The 20,666-nt window shown below is 39.6% G+C and overlaps 1 protein-coding gene across 8 annotated transcripts in view; it reads right to left on the bottom strand.

The window, feature by feature from the left end:
- The window catches only part of NRXN3 (neurexin 3), an 891,513-nt gene that overhangs the window by 610,265 nt on the left and 260,582 nt on the right, over positions 1-20,666 (bottom strand). For 5 of the 8 annotated variants that reach the window (XM_042869976.1, XM_042869960.1, XM_042869988.1 and 2 more), the window contains one exon: positions 8,576-8,779. In XM_042869976.1, the coding sequence (XP_042725910.1) occupies positions 8,576-8,779 (204 nt within the window). Of the gene's footprint in view, positions 1-1,257; positions 1,285-8,575; positions 8,780-20,666 lie in introns of all 8 variants that reach the window. The other 3 variants (XM_042869951.1, XM_042869967.1, XM_042869941.1) reach the window with 1 other exon arrangement.

Raw genomic sequence — 20,666 nt, 5'->3', positions numbered from 1 at the left:
CTAATCCACAACTATAATGTTTCAGGTTTGGAAAGCAAAATGGAATAGGGGGGAAAAAAATAAAAAATAAAAAAAATTGCTGCCTGTTAACAATACACAATGTTACAATATATGTTAAGAAACTGCTCTGCAAAAGCACTGTTCTCTCAGTGCCGCTACAACTGTCCTTGTAGTGTAGTACTCCACTTCTACTTGAAAGCTCTGCCTTTAGAGCTGCAACACACTTCTTTCCATTTTTCTAGAAGCTTGGACAGGTAAACAAAAAGACCACAGTCTCTGAAAAAAAAACCACATCAACTCATCAGATCACCTAGGCTGGAAGAGACTTTCAAGACCAACAATCAATCTGACCTGTTGCATCCCAACACACACGTCCCTTAGTGCCATGTCCACATGTCTCTTAAAAACCTCGAGGGACGGGACTCCACACACTCTTCTGGGCAGCCCATTCCAATGCGTGACCACCCTCTCCATGAAGAAATTCTTCCTAATGTCAAATCTCAACTTTGCTTGGTATGACACCCATTCCCTTGTGTTCTACCACTTATCACCTGAGAGAAGAGACCCATCTTACTTCAGCTGCTTTCAGGTAGTTGTAGATGAGGGCTCCCCTCAGCTTCTTGCTCTCCAAAATAAACAACTCCTATTCCCTCAGCTACTTTTCATAAATCTAGTTTTCTAGGCTCTTCACCAGTGCTCTTTGCACTTCTCTGCAAGCTCTATTCTGTGAGAAAAACATGCTAGTTCAAGGCCTACAACAACACCAAACAATTATTTGAAGCAAACACTGTTTGTACAATCACAGTACAAAACTGGATATGGTCTTTTAATATTATGTTTTTATGTTTGTTTTTAAATACGCATGACATTTTGTAGTGGAGAAGTGCATACAGTACCTGTTGTTACGCTTATGTGACTCTTTAAAAAGTTTTCATAAAGACAACAGGTTACCAGTGAAAAATAACATCAGCTCATCAGGTTCTTCAGGTGTTCTTCTGCAAAGCTATGAAATAAATAACAGTTCACCTCCTCCTTGGAGAGACCTAACACAAAATTTTCATGTATAATCACCGTAAAGTCTTCCCTCCTCCCCACAGCTTCATATTCTACCCAACCCCTCAATTTCAGAAGAAATTTTTTAAAAAAGAAGCAAGAAAAAGAAAAGAAAAGAAAAACAGCTTATAAAACCACAAAGAAAATAAAGTTATTTTAATACATATATAAAGAGAACAAAATGAAACTTGAGGGAAAACTTACTGGCGTTACAGTTTATCCTGATACAGTCTAGATGGGGAAAAATAAATGAAAGATGAAATTGCATCCTTCAAGGTAACAGCTGCAGACATCCAAAAACAATCAAGTCCACCCTTCCGGGGACAGACACACGCAAAGAGATGTGGCCATTTTATATTTATATACGGTCTGTACAAGTTCAGAAGTGGATGTATATGTACAGTATATTCTACATAAATATTTGTTACATAAATATATATATATACGTAAACATATATATACACACATATGTATAAAGAGATATACCAATATACATATATATCCACACTTAACATTTTATTTTTATAGAAGACTATGCATCTAAGAGTATCTTCTACTCCAGACCATGAAAACTGATGTGAATTACAAGAAAAAAAATTGACAATTAAGCACAAAAAAATCTCTCTTAAAATGCAAATCATACTCCAGTGTAATTTCTCTTTTTAAAAACCTTTAGCAATTTCTCTAAGAAGCTTGAAGTTTAAAATCAACCTTTACACTTGGATTCTTTTGAATTAGTTTGTATTGTTATTGCATAAATACACCATCTGTCCAACACAGAATACCTGTAGAATCAGTCTATGAGATTTGTTGGTGCAATATTTAACCCTTTCCGGCTCTCCCAAAGACAGACCCTCTACTCATGTCCCCTCGTGCCAGCCCAGAACACTTTTTCGTATGTGCACAGGCACATTTAACACTGTCCATTCAGGTGAGGAAAGGGTTCATATACTGCCCAGTTGTGTCCTGTCATAAAATGGCCACTTGCAAACAGCTAACCGCACGAACGCCCAGCCCAGATTTCAGCTAGTTCTGGAGATTGGGAATACTATTTTTTTTATTTTTACTTTTATTTTTATTTTTTTTCCTACTTGGTGGGGGACGTGAGGAATTCTTTCAAAGGTTCCCAGCCCTGCCAGTTCCACAAAGCCCAACCTCACCTTGCTGCCTGAATGCTAAGATTGAAAGGAATGTTCATAACGTTCAGGGAGAAGATGAAATGGGCAGTGGAGTGGCAGATCTGTGAATCTTTGCTCGCCCTGTTTCATTCAGAGATTATGGACAAGGGAGGAAGAAGGGGTATATGGAAATTAAAATAGAGTTATGGTTCTAGAGCCTAATAAATAGTAACTGAAAAACTGCACAAGAAAAATGACTGGAGGTGGGGGAACCTGAGCTAGAGGGTTTCTGAGCATTGCTTCTTTAATTTTACACATTAATGCTCAGCATATCTCAGGATATGACCCATAATATCCTACATTTATAAATGCCTACTTACAGCCTTGTGAACAACTTCTACTGTGGTGTCCAATGTGGTTGAAAGCTACTGTATCGGTGCTATTGCATATTTTGAGTGATGCTGACCTTCTCTTGGGAAATCAGGCCAGAAATAACAGCACCATGCTACTAGAAACCCAGGTTACTGAGGTTTTACCAGCAAAGATGGTTGTATGTATTACAGAGATATGGCCCAGAGTGATTATACAGAGTGGCAGAGAAATACAAAGCAGTTTGCTGCTTAACTGGGCCAATTCTGTGTTTACTCAGACAATTATTATAAGAATAGGAAAATTATTTCAGCAGCTTATGCAAGCTTATTTCAGCTTCATGCAATCTCAGAAGATGAGAAAGAGTATCTATAAATAAAGAGTCATAACAAGTTAGGGGTATACCAATCAGGAACAGCATAGCCATAAAGCATCTGTTTTCAACCAGAACTTCCCTTGAGAAAATCTGGGTTTGGTTTTGTGCGATTAGGTTTGTCATGTGTCGTCAACCGCAACAGAAAAGTGGGAGCAAACAGCCCTGGAGCAATTGGTACAATCACCATACAGAGGTGGCTATATCCCATATAGCAGCTAGATGGGTTAATGGGAGCTCTTACATATATGCTGGGAAATCAGCTACCCTTGCCTCTACAACATGAAAGAGAGTGAGTGAGAGAGACTTCAGAACCTCACTGCAAGTGAATGCGTCATGGCAGATACAGCTAGAACGGGGCAATTATTTATGGGCTGAACAGTTAAGTGTGCCGTAAAGGGAAACATGGCTGGTCCTCAGCAACATTCATTGAATTCAGAAACTAAAACTTGGTTCTGATCTCTGCAGAGAAGTTTTTTGTTTTTTTTTTTTTTTTTAAGCAATACTGAAACAACTACATGCCCTAGAACTGCCTCCTAAGTCACTGTCTGCTCTGAGTGAAGGGATTGAAGGGACTGATGTCTTACACTGATTTTCAGTGTAGCCCTTATCCTGACTGGTAGATTTCAATTTCAAAGGATAATGAGACCAGGCCACTGAGGGAGTGGCCCTGACAACTATTATGGTACTATCTGATCACCAGACTCAAAATAAAGTGCCAGGAAAAAACACCTGAGCTTGCTCCAGAAGAATCAATTCCTGAACCAGCCTTGGTCCAGCTAGGTCAGCAGGATCTTGCTTGGCAGCTAAGCTCCTACATCTGCCTGTGGTACTACACCAGCACTGCCACACTCTCCTGCACCTGGGCTAACACTGACGCACTCTGCCACAAAGACTCTCAGTCCACCACACTGCTTATCTCTACAAAGCACTTTTTTACACCAAGTAGATGTACTCTAAGATCCAATGCCTTTTCCACTTTACTAATGGAAGTTAGTAATATTGCTGTATTCCAATACCATGGCAATTGCCAGAAGAGAAGAAACTAGAATATCTAGGGAGCCATCTGGTTAACAAGCCTTCAAGAATTGAAAGTGCTTTGTAGAGAAAGACATTATCTATTGCTGTCAGGCAACCTATGGAAGCTGCAGTTGCCCAGAAGTTCTGGATGAAAATGAACTAAAATGAATCTCAGGTCTGTCACTGAAAAGAGAGGCATTAAAAGCCAAACGTGCTACACTGAAAGAACAAGCACAATATTTTCTATTTCCTTAATCCTGATCCTTGCCCAAAGCAACAACAAAGTTACAATCATTAATACATGAAACTGCTTTTTCCTTCTTACATCAGTTTTTAGAAATGAAGGAAATACTTGGTTTCCTCTAAACCAGTACAACACTTCAAAAGCCAAAGCTAAGGGTGCTTTCCCTGACAGTAAGGGGCAGGGTTCACACTCAGCAGCTGCAGAATTGAGGAACAATTAAGAGGACTGCTCGAGAGTCCTCCAGCAGTGCAGTAAGACTTTTGATAATTATCATCTATGGCTCTCAGTATTGTTATCAGCTTCTGCTGATGTGATTTACTTTGTTGAGGTATGGTTGTATTCCTGACTTAAAAAAAAAACGTTTCCTTTTCTTTGGACTTCAAAGATGAGTGTGCCTAAACAGCTGCAAATCCAGTAAGCAGCCAGTCCTACCACTGAATGAGATGTTTAGAGGACAATCATAAAGTAACTTCATTTTTGTAAGGACATGGGGAATAGGATGACCTGAAAAGATCTTATACAGTTACTTTCTTCCATTGTTATTCCTAGTGTAAATCAGATGCTGCTTTCAAGGTTAGGTTTTCTAGAGCACATCACAAGGAAACTGGGAAAAAGACTCTCTCCTTGCAAAAAGGTTAAACAGCTTCACTCCAGCTAACTAATGTTAAAGATTCACTGTTTGAATAGCATTAGTAGCAGAACTGATGAAGTCTCCAGTAATTGCATCTGTGTTTCTTACCACTGTTCTGTATCTTTGTGCTACAGAATGCTGATATTTACATTATGTGCAATTTTGAGGCCCCAGCCTGTCTTTTTCCTTGAATCCATCATCTTTGCTGTGGGAGGATAAAATGTTTACTCCTTTTGAAGAGCATCCACATGTGGTTATGGAAGAGCACTTCAAAGTAAGAGTAGAACAAGATAATCAGGGCCTGACAATTTCTGCTTACTCTAGGTTATCCCCTGTGGGGAACTCAGATGAGGCCCTGTGCACTCTTCCACCATGCTACAATGCAGCTCTTTGTCTCTCTTACTTCTCAGATTGTGCACCCACCTGTTAGTATTAGTGGGAAAATGACAGATATTTTTTTCCCATCTATTACAATAAAAAACATATATCAAAAGTCACCGTATGGGTTGATCATTAAAAAAAAAGCATGTCTAGGTACACATTTGCACATCTGCATGCACGACCTGCACAAAAGTTTGGTGTATTTGGTGTAAAAGTTCAAGCACGTTTAAAAAAGAAAAACAGAAAACATGTATGCTCTGTCTTTATATATGAATTATAAAAAATCTGTACATCTTGGAAAGATAAAGATGTCTTTGAAAACCCTAAGGAGAAAAGGTAGGAGACAGGCATAGCCACATTTATTTACAGGAGAACTCAGATTAACCGGTTGTAGGCAGAATTTATTCTAGTCACTAGTGCCCTGAAGCTGAGCCTAGCAAGAAGAAACGAAACTGAAATATTCTTTAACAAAAGTCAGTGAAACTATAATCTTCCCATTCACCAATGGGAGGAAAACAAAGTGAAGGTGCATATCTCTATTGGACCAGCCATTTCTTTCCCTTTATGCAAATCCCAGCATCAGAAATGATTCCCAAGCATGTTCCAAGCCATTATTTGCTTCATCTCTCTCTCTCTCTCTCACTCCTTTCACTGTACGCTCATTTCCTCAGAATCCTTATCAACAGAAGTGAGGTCCGCATCATATTTGGACTTCTATTCTTCACACAACAAACTACTGTGAAACTTGCTGTCAACACGCAGACTGGACTGCCTCAGGGACTGACAGGGGAAAGGTCTGAAACAACTTCCTCACTCCTCCTTCATAGAGAATTATTCACCACTGCTCTTATCCCTCCTATCTTCTACAGCAAGCCCCCATGCCCACCCATGCCTGCTGTACAATGCATCCCCCTGGCTGAAGCCAGGACAACACTGTGTGTTGAGGAGGTGGTGGGATATGCCAGCCACTGCAGGCTGCTCTGTACACTCTGTTCTCAGGGCTGTTTGCTGTGCGGGCCGCAGGCTTCAGGCCTTTGAAGGGTTGAATACCATCTTTTGATTTACTATGGCTGATGGGGTATGGGAAAGCTTTACAACTGAAATACAGAGGAGTTAAAAAAATAATAATTTAAAAAAAAAAAAAGAAAGAAAATAAAAAACAACACAGGAAAGACCTATATAACCACACAAATGATAACAAGTAATCAAATGGAATAGATCGAAGAAGAAAGAGACAATTCTTAGTAATAGTTTTAAATGACTTATAAGAAAAGCACAATTATATAACTCACCACTCAAAACAGTCTCTGTTTACACACGCATGTCACTGGTTGTCTTTGGCTCAGGAGGATGGTGACATGCAGCTAGTCAGCACCAAGCATGATCAGCTTCAGAGGGTGTTCCTAACACTTCTCACCAGTAAGAGGATTTTGGCAGGAGCAAATGATGAAAACTTGGTTCTTATTTGTAACATTTTGGCTATAATCAGTCTCCTTAAAGAGTCAGGTGTGACTTCCAATAAACAACAGAATTTAAGTGGCTCTGTTAAGGTCACTCCTCCTTAAACTCTCTTTCTCCAACAGCAAGGTAACATTGCTGTTTCGAAGGCAGAAAGTCCCAACTAAAGGAAAACACCTTAGATTTGCAGCACTTCTTTGCATAATGTCTCAGCACTCTTACAGTAAGTTGAAACAGTGAGAGATCAGTGTCAGTGCTGTTTCTGTTTGAGAAACTACTATCATAGTTGAAACTGACCTATTTCTTCTGCCCGCTACTTGCTGAGTACACATCTGTTCCTAAGCTATCTGGACACTCAGTGGCGATTTAAACTTTTCCAATTGAGCTAAGAAGAGCAAGCATATGTATTCCAAACAAAACCATACCACATAGGTTTTCTTTCATTTGTTTGCTTTTGCCTTTTTCATTTTATTTTCTTTTCATAACATGAGTTTCCATAACCCTTTGGACAGATACTATTATTAATAAATATGAACTGGCTTAAATGCATCTTCTCTTCTTTATTCTCCTAACCCAAAAGCTACAGTCTTATATGAGATTAAAAGCAAAAAAAAAAAAACAAACCAAAACAAAACAAAAAAAAAAAAACTCCAAAAAACTACATGTAAGTTTTTAAAACAAGCTGGCCACTTGCTGGACAACATACTTCCCAGGTAAGGATAAGAAACCTTAAAATCATCACTCAAGCTCAACTGGGCACAGAAAGTCCTTGATAAATTTGTAATATCTACCTAGGATATGAGCTGAAAAACAAGAGCCATTACTACAGGTATGGTAAAAAAACACTGCTGCACTCTACAAAATCACTACACAGTTTGCTCCTGATATCAGCATAGTGGGACTTTCATGATGTTAATGTTGTTAGCTCAAAATAATGAGGAAGCTTAGTCCTGTGGGGTTTGGAATTTTGAAAACTGGTACAAGATTTTGCAGACCATGAACATCTTTACATAAAGTACCCTGGACTTCACATTTTCCATAATCATTATACATGATAGTTCTGCCTTTTGATCCAGAATCTCTTCTTAATTATATTGTGGGATTGACATGAAGCAACAAGTTGCATCAGTGCAAATGAAAGTAAACTTCACCTCCTGTGCTTATGTTCTTTAAAAAGGAGGCTACTAGTCATTCACTGGTAAGAAAGTGGATAATCAAACAGCTCATTCATTGCCTTTCAAAATTTTTCACTGTTATTATTGTTGAATTTGTTTCTAATGGTCTTTTATTGTTTTCTGTGACACTAAGGAGACAGAACAACCTTTTGGGATGGGGAGATGCAATTTCATTACTGTTGCCTTTATTTTAACAAAGAAACTATCAAAAGATACAGACTTTTTTCCTAGATATTAAAAGCTCTAAAGGCTGAAAGATAAACTAATTATGAAATAGAAATAAATTGTAGTTCAGCAAAATAGAATATTTAAGATCAATTTGTAGCAAGCACTGTCAAATTCTGTAAAAGGTCTAGGATTCACAAGACTTCTGCTTGCCACCGTATCCATTTTGCTTAATTCTCACATTTGGCTTTGACTGTTTTGAGTGATGCTGTATGAATGAGGGATGTAACTGATCAAAAGATGGACCAAGCAGCATGTCTCACACAGAGCTCACCAGTCCCAGACCAAGAAAGGAAACTTAAAAACTTAAGACTTTAAAACCAACACTGTTCATAACAAAGAACTAACAGCAAAATCTCCATGCAGCAATACCTCCACAACAGAATATAATTATGAAGGTCTCAGCAGCTATTTTAGTGATCAATCCAATCCAATCAAACCAACAGAAATTGAACAAAATAATCTTAAAAACCACTAACCACAAGCCCAAACTAAGAGTGAAGGCAGTGGGAGGTTTTTATACGATACCTAAGTTGACCATTAGTTTGACACGGCCTCCATCCAGCTCCAGACGCAAAGTGTCAGCAGAATCTCGTGAGGTGGTTGCCATCAACAGCCCATAGGCACGCTGGGACATGAAACGGAAGGACACATCTTCTGCCTCAGTATGCATGACCATGGGCATGATGATCTTCATGTACATGCTGCCATCATAGCTCAAGATAGAGGCCTCTGTAAGGAATCAGTAAATAATTTCAAAAAGATGAAAATAAGTTACACTTCTACATGATCTCCAACCCTGAGGAAACCTGACATCTATTACAGAGCACTGTGTTTACAATTGCCACACACTCCAGGAACAGCACATCACTCTGGGTAGAACAGAGCTACTGTTCAGCTGCGTCCGGCAACTCTACACAACAAGTATAAGCAGGAAAAATAAAGATAAGTGTGTTAGCTTTGGGCCCTTTTGAGATAATGAGATAGGACAGACTCCATTTTTTACATCTTCCAGAAAATGCAATCTTCTCCATTAGTTCAGCCTATCCTAGCACTTCCTGGAGTGAACAGTTCAAACACTGCTCCTAGGGCATTCAGTCTTGCCTTAGAAAATGCAGTCTCTATTGCTGGTGCACTTAAAAGTTGTTGCTTATTCAGCGAGGAATTTCATTCCATTGTTGGGACTTTAAAGGAAAAGAGAAACCATATACAGTTATAGTCTGTGGCAACACAGTCCCTCAACAATCAATCTTGCATGCAAACCTTGGACAATGGTAGCATCTAGAAAGCTGCTCATGGCCTAAATAGGCAAATCAGACAAGAGCTATACAAAACAAGCAAGAGAGAATTAAGTCCTGTATTTGTTCCATTGTTTCTGGAAGTGGAATTTCATTTATCAAATTAAGCAAGCCTAGCCGTTAAATATGAATTATCATTAATACAGGACCTATAAAGTTCTCCAGCGGACAGAATTTATTTTAGAGAAGTGGAAAAAAAAAAACATAATTAGAACTAGCACAATGAAAAGGAACATACAACATCTAAAGCAGGAAAGTGAAAATATGTTTCCGAAATTTAAGTTAGACTAAGAAGAGCTTCTACAGATACACTTTATTCAAGAATAATCATAGAATCACAGAATCATAGAATCACAAGGTTGGAAACGACCTGTAAGATCATCTAGTCCAACCGCCTTCTCATTACCATTGCTACCACAAACTAAACCATCTCTTGTAGCTCCTCATCCAGGTGCCTCTGCCGCCACCTCCCTTGGCAGTCCATTCCAATGCCTGACCACTGCCTGAGAGAAAAAGTTCTTCCTCATGTCTAACCTAAACCTCCTCCAGTACAACTTGCGGCCATTTCCCCGGGTCCTGTTCATTGCCTGGGAGAAGAGGCCAAACCCCTCTTCACCACAACCTCCCTTCAGGAAGTTGTAGAGTGCAAAAATGAAACGTTGGTCATAGGAAATGCTATTTAATATTGAGTTCATAAATCCATCCTACTTGTAATCATTTGATCTTTTTTTCAGAGTTCTGTTGTAATCTGGCAGACAAATATCTGCAAGCATGAACAGGTTTCCTAACAGTTTTTCCCACACCAGATTTGTACTGTTTTGAGGGAGCTTTTCCTCCTCCTTACTAACAATCTTTCTGGAACTCTGCTGTCACAACTGGTGGCAGTGCAATGCAAATGATGAAAAGAACAAATCAAAATCCACATCAAGTTTAAGTGTAATTCAAACATTGGAAATGGCAGGAGATCAAGGCAGAACAAAAGGCAGGAGTGTGGGAGGGAAAAAAGGAATGATATTACGTTTTTCTGTCCCCTCCGAAGATATCAAAGAAAATTGAGTCTAGTGGGAAAGGAATTCCAGTACTTAATGCTCTCTATTTGTTCAGGACTTTGCCTGTGAAAACCGAAAGTCTTCTTTGAAGGGGTAAAGTCTTGTGAAAGAAGTGCAGCAACCAGTACGGCATGGCAATCATTGTTTCAGTCTGTGCATATGCTCTAAAGCACTTCTACCAGCAAAATTTACAAATCTGCATAAATATATTAATGTACGAATCAGAGCATCCCTTTTCCCCAGAACCATTTCCTCCCAAAGGCAGATAAGTAGATTACTCCATGTAGGACTTTTACAACAAAGCTATGAATAAAAATCCCAGAAGTAGAAAAAAAAAGACTGATTTAAACTCCCTAGACACATGAAGGGATTACTCTGTAAAGCACTCTTACCGAGATTCTCACCAGCCTCCCTACCTACACAAGAAAAGAAAACACAGTACCAACTGAAACAACAAATATTTGGAATATAGATGTTCTTCTTAGACATCTTCATTTTTCACATCATCAGCTGACCCCCTCATGCTGATGGGACTGGAACTTTTAGAAGAAAACAATAAGCTTATTAGAGCTAACTCTTATAGTCCTCTCAAGGCCTAAATGTTTGGTGCTAGAGTAAGAGAGTAGGACAGGAAAATAAAGAACATGTCAAGTTCTTCCAAGTCCATGCTGGAAAGGATCCACAGTGGCTAGAAATAGGGATGCAGTGTGGTAATAAATATGCAAAATAAGTGGTAAACAATTATATGGTTATGAAACATTTGATGGGGATCACTGTGGTTGGGTGCAGCACTGGCGCAGCAACCCATCATACTAATATACATCATGCAGCACCTTCGCTGGTCATGGGACATACAAGCTCATTAAAAAGAAAACTTCTCTATGAGCACCATTAAAATAATACGGTTGTGAACAACATCTTTATTCACAAGCGTTCTGAGCTGCATTCCCCACACACTGTCATGGTCTGTATGCGCAAAGTGCTTTACATGCAACACCCAATCAGCCATACATACACCTTCTGGGCACCAGCTGTCAGTGTTGCCCAGGAGACTCACATCTTTACTTGGCCAAGAAACAGTCGGAACGAGCTGGAAAGAAAGATTTTTATTTCAAGGTGGGGGGGGTTTCCTACTTTTCAAAGTGCAATTCTATTCCCCCTCATGCCTGCAACTCTTTCTTGCCGCCCACAGCTGCAAGCTGGAACCAAATGTACTGAACATTATACATATACACAAAGTCAATGCATATGTACACACAAACCCCTCCTTGCTCTCTCTCCTCTCTGTGTGGACTGTATTAGAAAATGCAGTCAAGCATGAAATGGCTCTTTTGATGCCTTCAGCTCAGATGTGCCTTGCATGAAAAAGTTGTGTGCCCTCACACCAGAGTAGCTGTGGTAACGGAATTGGAGAGTATCAGGACCACGAGTGGGGGTCGCTGACACAAGTACCTCAGCTTTGCTGCTTTCTTGTTCACAGAGCCATGCCATGGGTACTTTGGAAATATACGTGCTTTTTTTTTTTTTCTGCAGACACTGTAAGACAACAAATCAAAAGACTGGTAATAATGACTTTCTTCCCTTCTAAAACAATGCATTTGTGTGCCCTTCAGGTCCACTGATTCCATTGACAGAAAATTACTGTCCACAGACAAGAAATGTGAACTGTTATTATATTTGTGTAAGACTAATATGAAGAACACCCATAATTGCTGAAGATGGCACAGAAATCTAGAACCTAATGTTTTGAATAGTTTCTGAATTAAAATCTGAACTCAAAAATGTCAGGGGAAAAAAAAAAAAGCCACTGATGCCTAAATTAATCCCAAATTCAAATTCTATAAGCATGGCTTGTACTTGGAATGAATTACACAGTGAGATAAAGCAGGAGGAGCCCCAAGGGAAAAATGTAATGTGGGAGGCAAAAAAAGATCTCACACTGAGCAAAATCTCTCCTTCCCACCTCCTGAACTCCTTGCTTGTTCTTCTAGGTATCCTTTCCTAAACCCTGCCCATAGCATTCTGTGTATGGAATGCAGAGGACCTAAGGGTTCTCAGCATAGTTCCAGTCACCATAATAACAGCCATGTCAGTTTAGAATTAATAGAGACAAACCAGACAGAGGAAAGCTGAAAGTAAATTTCCAATTGGAATCGATAATCAAAATTAATTTAAAAATCAAGACAGTGTTTCAGTTGATATTCAGTAGTACCCTAAATCAGGTATTACTTCAGTTTCAGTTAATGTCTCTTCTCTGATATAAATATAGCACTGCACTGAATCCTTGCACAAGTTATGCAGATAAAATCAAATAGCCTGAAATAGTTGAAACAGCTTCTATGTAACCATGTGAGAAGATGACCTTCTGCCCTTGTGTGTGCCCTCTGCTGACCTGAGCCTGTCCCAGTTCAGAGCACCTAAGCACTTGACATCTTCTAAATGTAAGAAATTTCATTCTCACCTTACAAGTCTTCACCATCTGAAGTATCTGTAAGCTTTTTCAGCACACCTCCTTGCAAGCAGAGCTTTCCCTCTAACTGTAAGAACAGTCCTTCAGAGGGAGGTATTGCTTAGTAGCAATCACAGAAATAAATCATATCTCCTTGTCCAAACAGCAGTCCCCAAAACTCAAGGATGGCACATTATCGCTAAGCAACACATACAGAAAATCTGCTGATGATTGAATGTAACCTGGCAACAACTAGGTGACCTCAGTTCTCCCGTGCTGGCAACTTTTGCCTGAAAACAGGCATCCATTTGATTGTCTTTAGTCAACTGCAGCAAAGGGATTGTAACACTTCTGTACAGCACCATAAATACAAGCAGCAGTTAGTTAATCAAGTTAAAATATAAGCACATCGTTATTCAAGTTAAAATATATGCACATTCCTTCCACCTGTCTACTTTCAGGGTAGCCATTATATTTGGAGCAATGTGCAGCACAAAAGATTTCATCCATGTTGCAGGGACCTGCAGTGTAGACAAAAAGATCTAGAGTTGCATTTACCAGATCTCAAAGCCAGAAGCTTCACCGCTATTCACTTGGAGATGGAAAGAGGAAGAAACCAGGTGCTAGTTCAAAACTGCCCTGACATAATGCCAGAGATCTGTGAAAATCGATATGTTATTAGGAGCAATTAGCTTCCCAGTCTTGTGCTCTGAGACCCTGCCAGCTTTAATTTTGCACTTACCATCCAAAGGAGCAATTTACTGCTGTTTCACCACAAAGCTCTGCATAAACATTCTAGGGAGGTTGCAACAGACATATTCTTGCAATACAGAGATAGAAAAATATTCAATATCTCTTCGTGATCTTTGTCTTGGTTTCTAACCTTTCTCCTGTATTAATCTCCATTCTTTTTGGCTTTCCATCCTTTTCAGCTTTCCCATAGCGCCTTGTTCTTCCTTGTGGTTTCTCCCTTGTCTCCCAGACTACAAAAGAGCTTTCTTTTTTTCTGGAAGTCTCCAAAAAGATGACGAAAGAACAAGGAAAAAACACCTCTTCATTAAAAGTTCAGCTGAAGTGATTAATGACAGTAAACCAGGTCACACTGTGCATTCCTCATACATTTCCATTTGGGAGAATCAGCCATTCCTCCCCATTCCCACTGAGCAGGGCTTCTAGAGAAAAGCATTAGCAGTTGGAGATGCATAATAGCAAGGACCAAGAGTTCAAAACTACAGGAAATACAGACTACACAATACCACTTTCCTGCAAAAATTCAAATATCCTTCAAGATTTCCTTTAAGAAAGAGAGCCAGAGCTTTCTATCCACAAGCCAGAAAAAGCTTTCCAGTGAGTATGCATCACATCTCTTTCCATTCCCATGCAAACATCAGTTTTTTCATACACCTGCTAGGAGACACATGGCCACAAATAAAAACAGCCTTGATTATTCGAAAATCAACATAATACTTAAAAACAACAACAACAAACCCACACAACTGAAAGAAAAGAAGGCCTAAAACCCTACAATTCTCAATCCTGTCTAAGTAGATTCCATACAGACAAGTTTCAATGAGCCAAGCCTTTGGACTGAGGATGTACATCCTTGAATGACCCAGGGGATGCATGTTTACACCTGGCATAATTTGGACTAAGCTACAACAAAGTTTGCGTCACATGGATTTTAAAATACAAGTGAGCTATAAAAAATGAACAGTTGAAAACATCTCTTTATAAATCATTTTTACACTGGAAAAATTTCTTCTGTATTTCAAGGTAAATGCATATTTTACCTGCTCTTACTGCTAGAATTGCAGAACCAGGAGCACCAGGAGAGAATGGTGCTATCTACAGAACATACAGCTGTGCTTGATTGATTGCCTTAAGACTGAACCTACGTGCTATCCATACCCACTTGTAAAAGCAGCATAGCATTCAGTCAGTCTCTTGGTGCCAGCATATTGAGTGGGGCGTCCTGAGCAGGCTTGCCAGATGGCTGCCCTGCCACACTGCTGACTCAGTGCCTGCTGGTCATCCACAAGGAAGCCACAGTTTTTACAAGTTGGTAGGTCAAGAAGCAGGACTCAGTTACAGCTACTCACAACCACTCATCTCCAATGGGAGATCATTAAGCCAGAGAAAAAGCTAGCCAAGATCTGTCCATAAACTTTTTCGTTAACCTCTAGCAGGTCCCATCTGTTTCATCAGATGGAAAGAAAGACTTACAGAAGCGTGCCTGTATACTCACAGAAAACACAGGGAGGTACAGAGATTCTGGGGGCCTAACCCAACTGCTCAAACTGCTCAAACACTGCACCAAGAACAGGAAGAGTTTCGACTTAGTTCAGTGTCAAGAAAAACATTTTTAGTTGTATCTTACAAACTTCAAGGAAATTACGTTAACAGACATTCCCATTCAGCAAAAAGCACAATAAATTACCATCATCCAAAACAATCACCAACACGCACAAAAAAGCAAGGCTTGATCCCACAGCTGCAAGGTTTGTTTCCTCAAAAACAAAGTGCAGGAGCTTATTTAAAGTATGCAGCCTACCTGCATAATAGATTAAGAAAGAAAACAGAGTTTTGCCTAAGTGGAAACAATGGAAGTATTGGGAGCAAGAATATAAGATTTAGTTTGCAATCTTACTATGACACAAGAGTTAATGCTCCTATTTTTGTGGAAAAAAATGTAATGGGAATTTATATGCTCACAGGCAGCTATGACTTTGGATGTCACATAGAGGTAGGAGCAGGGTTTCTCCCTGGAAGCCAGGAGCCATGCGAAACCTGACAGGCCTGCAGATGGTGGCCAGGTCCAATCAAGGCAACATCATTGCCATATGGGAGGTCCAAGGTCAAGTTGGGAGGTCTATCAGCTAGTCAGACCCAGGCTCAAGTACAGCGATCACTGGGCAGGGCAACAGTGAGAGGGCAAGGACACGAGCAAAGCTGAGCAGGCCCACAGCTGTAGGGGCAGAGTGGCAGGAGCTGGAGTCCTGCAGTGTCCTCCCTGAGGCTGGGGCTGATAGCTCTGAGGCCAACATTTGGCCTTGAGCCTGTGCAGGGTGTGGGGAGCTCTGAGGGACTGAAACAGTGCCATGGCAGGGTAGCAGAGGCACCGGGGCAGGCAGACCCCAGGGGTGCCTTCAGCAGGGCTCTGGTGGTGGGGAGCCAGCAGTGCTTTAGTCCTTTTCGTCCCCTTGCCCAGAAAAGAAGCCCATGTCTGCTATATGCGCAACAACACTTTTTCCTGCAAACTGCATTTTTTTTGAATGCCTCCCATGAAAGTGCCACAGATCTCACTCCATCTAGCCCATCAAACAGGAATGAATAACTAGAAGGGATGTAAATGCAATTCACCAGCATTTGCAAGGACAGTAACAGAAAACAAAACAAAATATTCACCTAAAGGGAACAATTAGAAATAAGATGAAGTTTTATTAGTCTAGCAAAATTCACTGCAAATAGTACCACTAATCACCAACTGTAGGTTTATTGCACTAGCAAGAACAAAGCTGTTCTGCTTTAAAGATTCCAGCCTGCCAAGATGTCAATAGCATTTGCATTAGCTATTATGCATTGAAAATTCATGAAGATAAAGCAGTTGTTAGAGACATAACACCAGAATTGTAAGGAACCTGGACTGTTTTTTCTGGTGCATAACTACCTCATAGATCAAAGTATTTTTGTAACATTAATCCCAATTTCTCTTTTCTTCAAATAAAGATGATCACTTATTTTCCTAGTCTACTTTCCTATCTTTCCACTTTACAGTAGATATCTATCTACTTTACAGAAGGACCTTCATACACTGAAGCTCTGCATACCATTGCTCCCAACTCCTCTAAAGTAAATCCCATTCACTCAATAGCTTCCAGTTTTTATTTTCTGTAAGTTGCCTCTTCTGTTTTCCAGTATCTCTGAATTGTATATTACTGTCTTCAACTTAAAAGCCCCAAATTTGAATAGTGCATGTCAGTTAAGACCAAATAAGCACAAAAAGTAGAATAATTACATAAGACAGCCTTATCAGTACAATGTGTACAAAATATTTCCAAATGAGCAGCAAACAAGAGAGATAACAGAGCAAGCTTCAAGGCATTCATCACATTTTCAGGGATGCAAGAATACTGGTGGAGCAGTAATAATAATTGTCACTTATAAGGCCATAGCTACAGACAAAAATTGCTAGCAAATGTTTTCATAGACCAGATGACATCTGGATGAATATTTTTCATCAAATGTGTCTTTTCAAAACCTTGCAAAATGTATTGCACAGCATTATTTGAAACATTTCAAGACTTTCAACAAACACTTAAGTCTGAAAATAGCCTAGAAATGCTGCTGGGATAAAATAAAATAAGAAGTTCCTGAAGTACATCTGAACTACAAACCAAACCTATTTATTTACCTTGAAAGTCAGAATAGAATAAACATCCTATTTACCATTTCCTTTGCAATACCACTGTCTCCTCCCTGTTTCAGTATGTTATTTATTTCCTGTTTCCTAAGTTCTTTTTTCCAAACACAAGCAAAAACATCAAATTACTGTAGGAAAAATTGTTACCTATGTATCAATAAAATGGAAGTAGAAGAGGTAAAAAAGGCAAATTAACAGCCCCAAGGTGTATCAAGGTGCAGGGTTTAGCACAAGTACTCTAATAAACTCTCTTCAGAGAAAAAAATCAGCTCAGTTGATAAAGTTAAGACATCTAAATGACTGCAACAGCAGAAATTCTGATTTTTTTTTTTCAGAACTACCCCAAATTTTTTACATGAATCCAAAATGAATCATGTGCTTTTCTAACTTAGCACTAAAATGAGGTTGTGTAATACCCACATTGAGTAAAGTAGTCTGATAATCTTTAGCTCAAAGTGGATAAAATCTCAAGAATCTAAGTAAACCTGTGAAACTCCCATCATTACAAAGGAAAATCCCATCAGGTATTCAACCACCTACAACAAAAAGTTCAGGAGAGACATTCTAAATTTTAAATTGATCCTGAGAAGACATATGTGGAGACGGGATTATAAAACCCCCTCTACTACTAGACCTCAAAAGGCTTGGCACTCTGGGTCCTCACTTTGATGTAACTTCTATAATGAACCAGCCTTTCAGCTCCTGATGCAAACTAGTGACTATCATATAGAGAAGGCTCTACCAATTTCCAAGAGCATTGGAATTGTTATGTGCTTCCTCTCCTCCTGCCATGGTCACACACAGAAGAGAAGCTAACTATGGGGGTGAGGCATTGTCATGTAGTGAGTTAACAGCAAACAAACAAATAACCTTAATTCATAATGAAAGGTAAATGTTATCTGATAAACTTCACCTCTCCCTTCTTCAGGCTGCAAATGTGTAATCTGGGCCGTGGAGGAGCTGAAACAACACCGAGCAGCATAGTGGAAATATTTGCAGACAGAGACTGTAGCTTGTAAATGTTAGTGCTAGCCCTGGGAGGTGAAGAGTGAGAGGCTGTATTGCCATACTGAAGATTGGCAGAGACGCAGGGGAACCAAGGAGAAGTACATGAGCTCTTCAAGCTTACTCCAAATGTCACTCTAACATTTACAGAGCTGTGTGCAACTGTTTGGGAAGAAATTTCTTGCAAGAAGGTTTGGAACATAAGGATTGTTCTTCAAAGACTAGGAGTGTAGTGGGGTAAGTGTAAGGAAATCTGCTAGAATGAGGGTCTGAGAGTTTACATTACATGAGTGACAGGGTTTAGAAAATTATGTGACTTCTCTTTAGTTCCAACAGCTCTAAGTCCTCTTTCACAGTACTGTCAAGCTTCTTGAAGCGCATGATCACTGTGTTTTCAGTATGTTCACAAAGAAAAAGAGATTACAGTGAACATGGAGCTTGCCTCATCTCAGAGGCATGCAGTGTAAGAAAAAGGCAGAGGATGATGTGTAGTAAGGGGAATTACAGAAAATTAAAAGGAAAAAATTACACATGGAAGGTGATTAAATACTAGGGAAGGCTGTGGAAATTCCACCCTGGAAATTTTCAAAACTCTGAAGAGCTGAAGACCTGAACAACCTATTCTACTTTTGATGCTGGCCCTACTTCAAATAGGCAATTGCAACTGGCTTCCAGAAATCCCTTTTAACTAGGGTTATTCTATGGCAAGTGCCACAATGCATTGATTTTACTGGACACTGAAATGTTTCAGATATCATAGTACACCTGCAAATTGCTACTGACCCCTGAGCTGGAAAAGATTTTGCCTCCTGTATTATAATATTAATGGCAATGTTGCTTACAGCACGTTGTCATGACTGGAGAAACAGAAGATTCGAAGAAACAGGAGATTAAAAATGTGGTTCTTTTGCAGGCACTCTGGATCCTTGGGTAAATATTTACCCCTGCTGAATTATCTCATCAGAATTACAGTCAGAAGCATACTATGGCAGACTAACATAATCCACCTGTGCCTTCTGTCCTTTTGCCCACAAGCTGGTATGCTTTCACTGAACAAACTGCCAGCATCTCACACTGGCTCCTGAATCTCAGGTGAAACTTAAGAGGCTTAATTTTCCACATGAGGATTCTATGGGTTGCTCACAGTACTCAACTTATTTTCCCCAAATTTCCAGGAGGTATGGACTCTGCTATAAAATCCATAGATCTGGAAAACCCACTAGAAGGACTGTTATCATTAGCCTATCATCTTTGGAAAGGAAAGCTATGGTATGAACTAAATGTGTTACTTATTGTAAAAGAACAGTTAACCTCCCCTCAGTTGTGACTTTTGAAAATTATATTTTGCCTTTGGCTGTTGGCTCAAGCAATGTGCACATCATAAACCAAACAAGATTCCATTTTCATTCTTCCTTTTTTTATATCTGACAGCCAGTAAACCTCGAACTTGGGCAAGTCATGGAAGAAGTGCTTCAAAAGGAAACTGAATAGAGGGAAAACATGGGTCTATAAACCATAGACTAAACTTGTACACCAAAATCGCACACCACAGTATTTTTGAAAATGTAATTATTCTTCAACCTAGGAAATCTCAAATTTAAGAGGGGCCAGAAGTGAGAGGTCAAGGACAGCCATGCTGAATATACACAGGCTGATGATCAGAGTAACTACTTATAACTAATGTAAGGCCAACAGCTTAGTAGGAAGAGGAACTTCACAGCACTCAAAAGGGCTGGCAGTAGGTCATCTCTGGAGAAAGCTCACTACAACAGAGCAGGTAGCAATTAGAAGGGTAACATTTAATACGGGATTTCAGACTAAATCTTCCAAACTTGAAACAGAAGATAAAATAAACAGCATTTATAATAGCAGAACCTGTAGAAAGGTCCTTTCAGAGTCTTCTTATCTATTACAGAGCTGCTGCTTTCCCTAAAAACATTTGCAGAGCCACCAGTCTAGGGGGGATGCCTGAGAGCAATGGCGCAGCACAGACAGTGCAGAAATGATGACACTAATTTACAGGGGTCCCACAGGCTCCATCCATTCCTATTGCTAATGAAGTCATCAGCAGAGATGCAATGGCCAGGGCTTCTTATCCAGGTAATTACAACTTGGCCAATTATTACAACCATAATAAAGAGGAAAACAGAAGCAGAAAGTAACAGTTGGCATGAGATGGCAGTTGATACTGCCAAGATCAAGAAGGCCTAGGTAAGGGATGTAAGCATGTAAATTTCACTAGCAGATATAAGAAATTAAGTCCTACTTTCAAGCAAATAATAGGCACTGCCTTTTGACAATATGATCTCCTGCAGACTGAATTCCACTGTATGACTCTGGTACCTGCAAACAAATATGTTTATGTAGTAAAATATTTTAAATTTTAAAAGGGAACAAA

This window comes from Lagopus leucura, unplaced genomic scaffold (genome assembly GCF_019238085.1).
Source record: "Lagopus leucura isolate 7727_CA_CO unplaced genomic scaffold, USGS_WTPT01 Super-Scaffold_1, whole genome shotgun sequence".
In the NCBI taxonomy this organism is placed as follows: Eukaryota; Metazoa; Chordata; class Aves; order Galliformes; family Phasianidae; genus Lagopus; species Lagopus leucura.
This window is presented reverse-complemented; position numbering and strand designations above follow the sequence as displayed.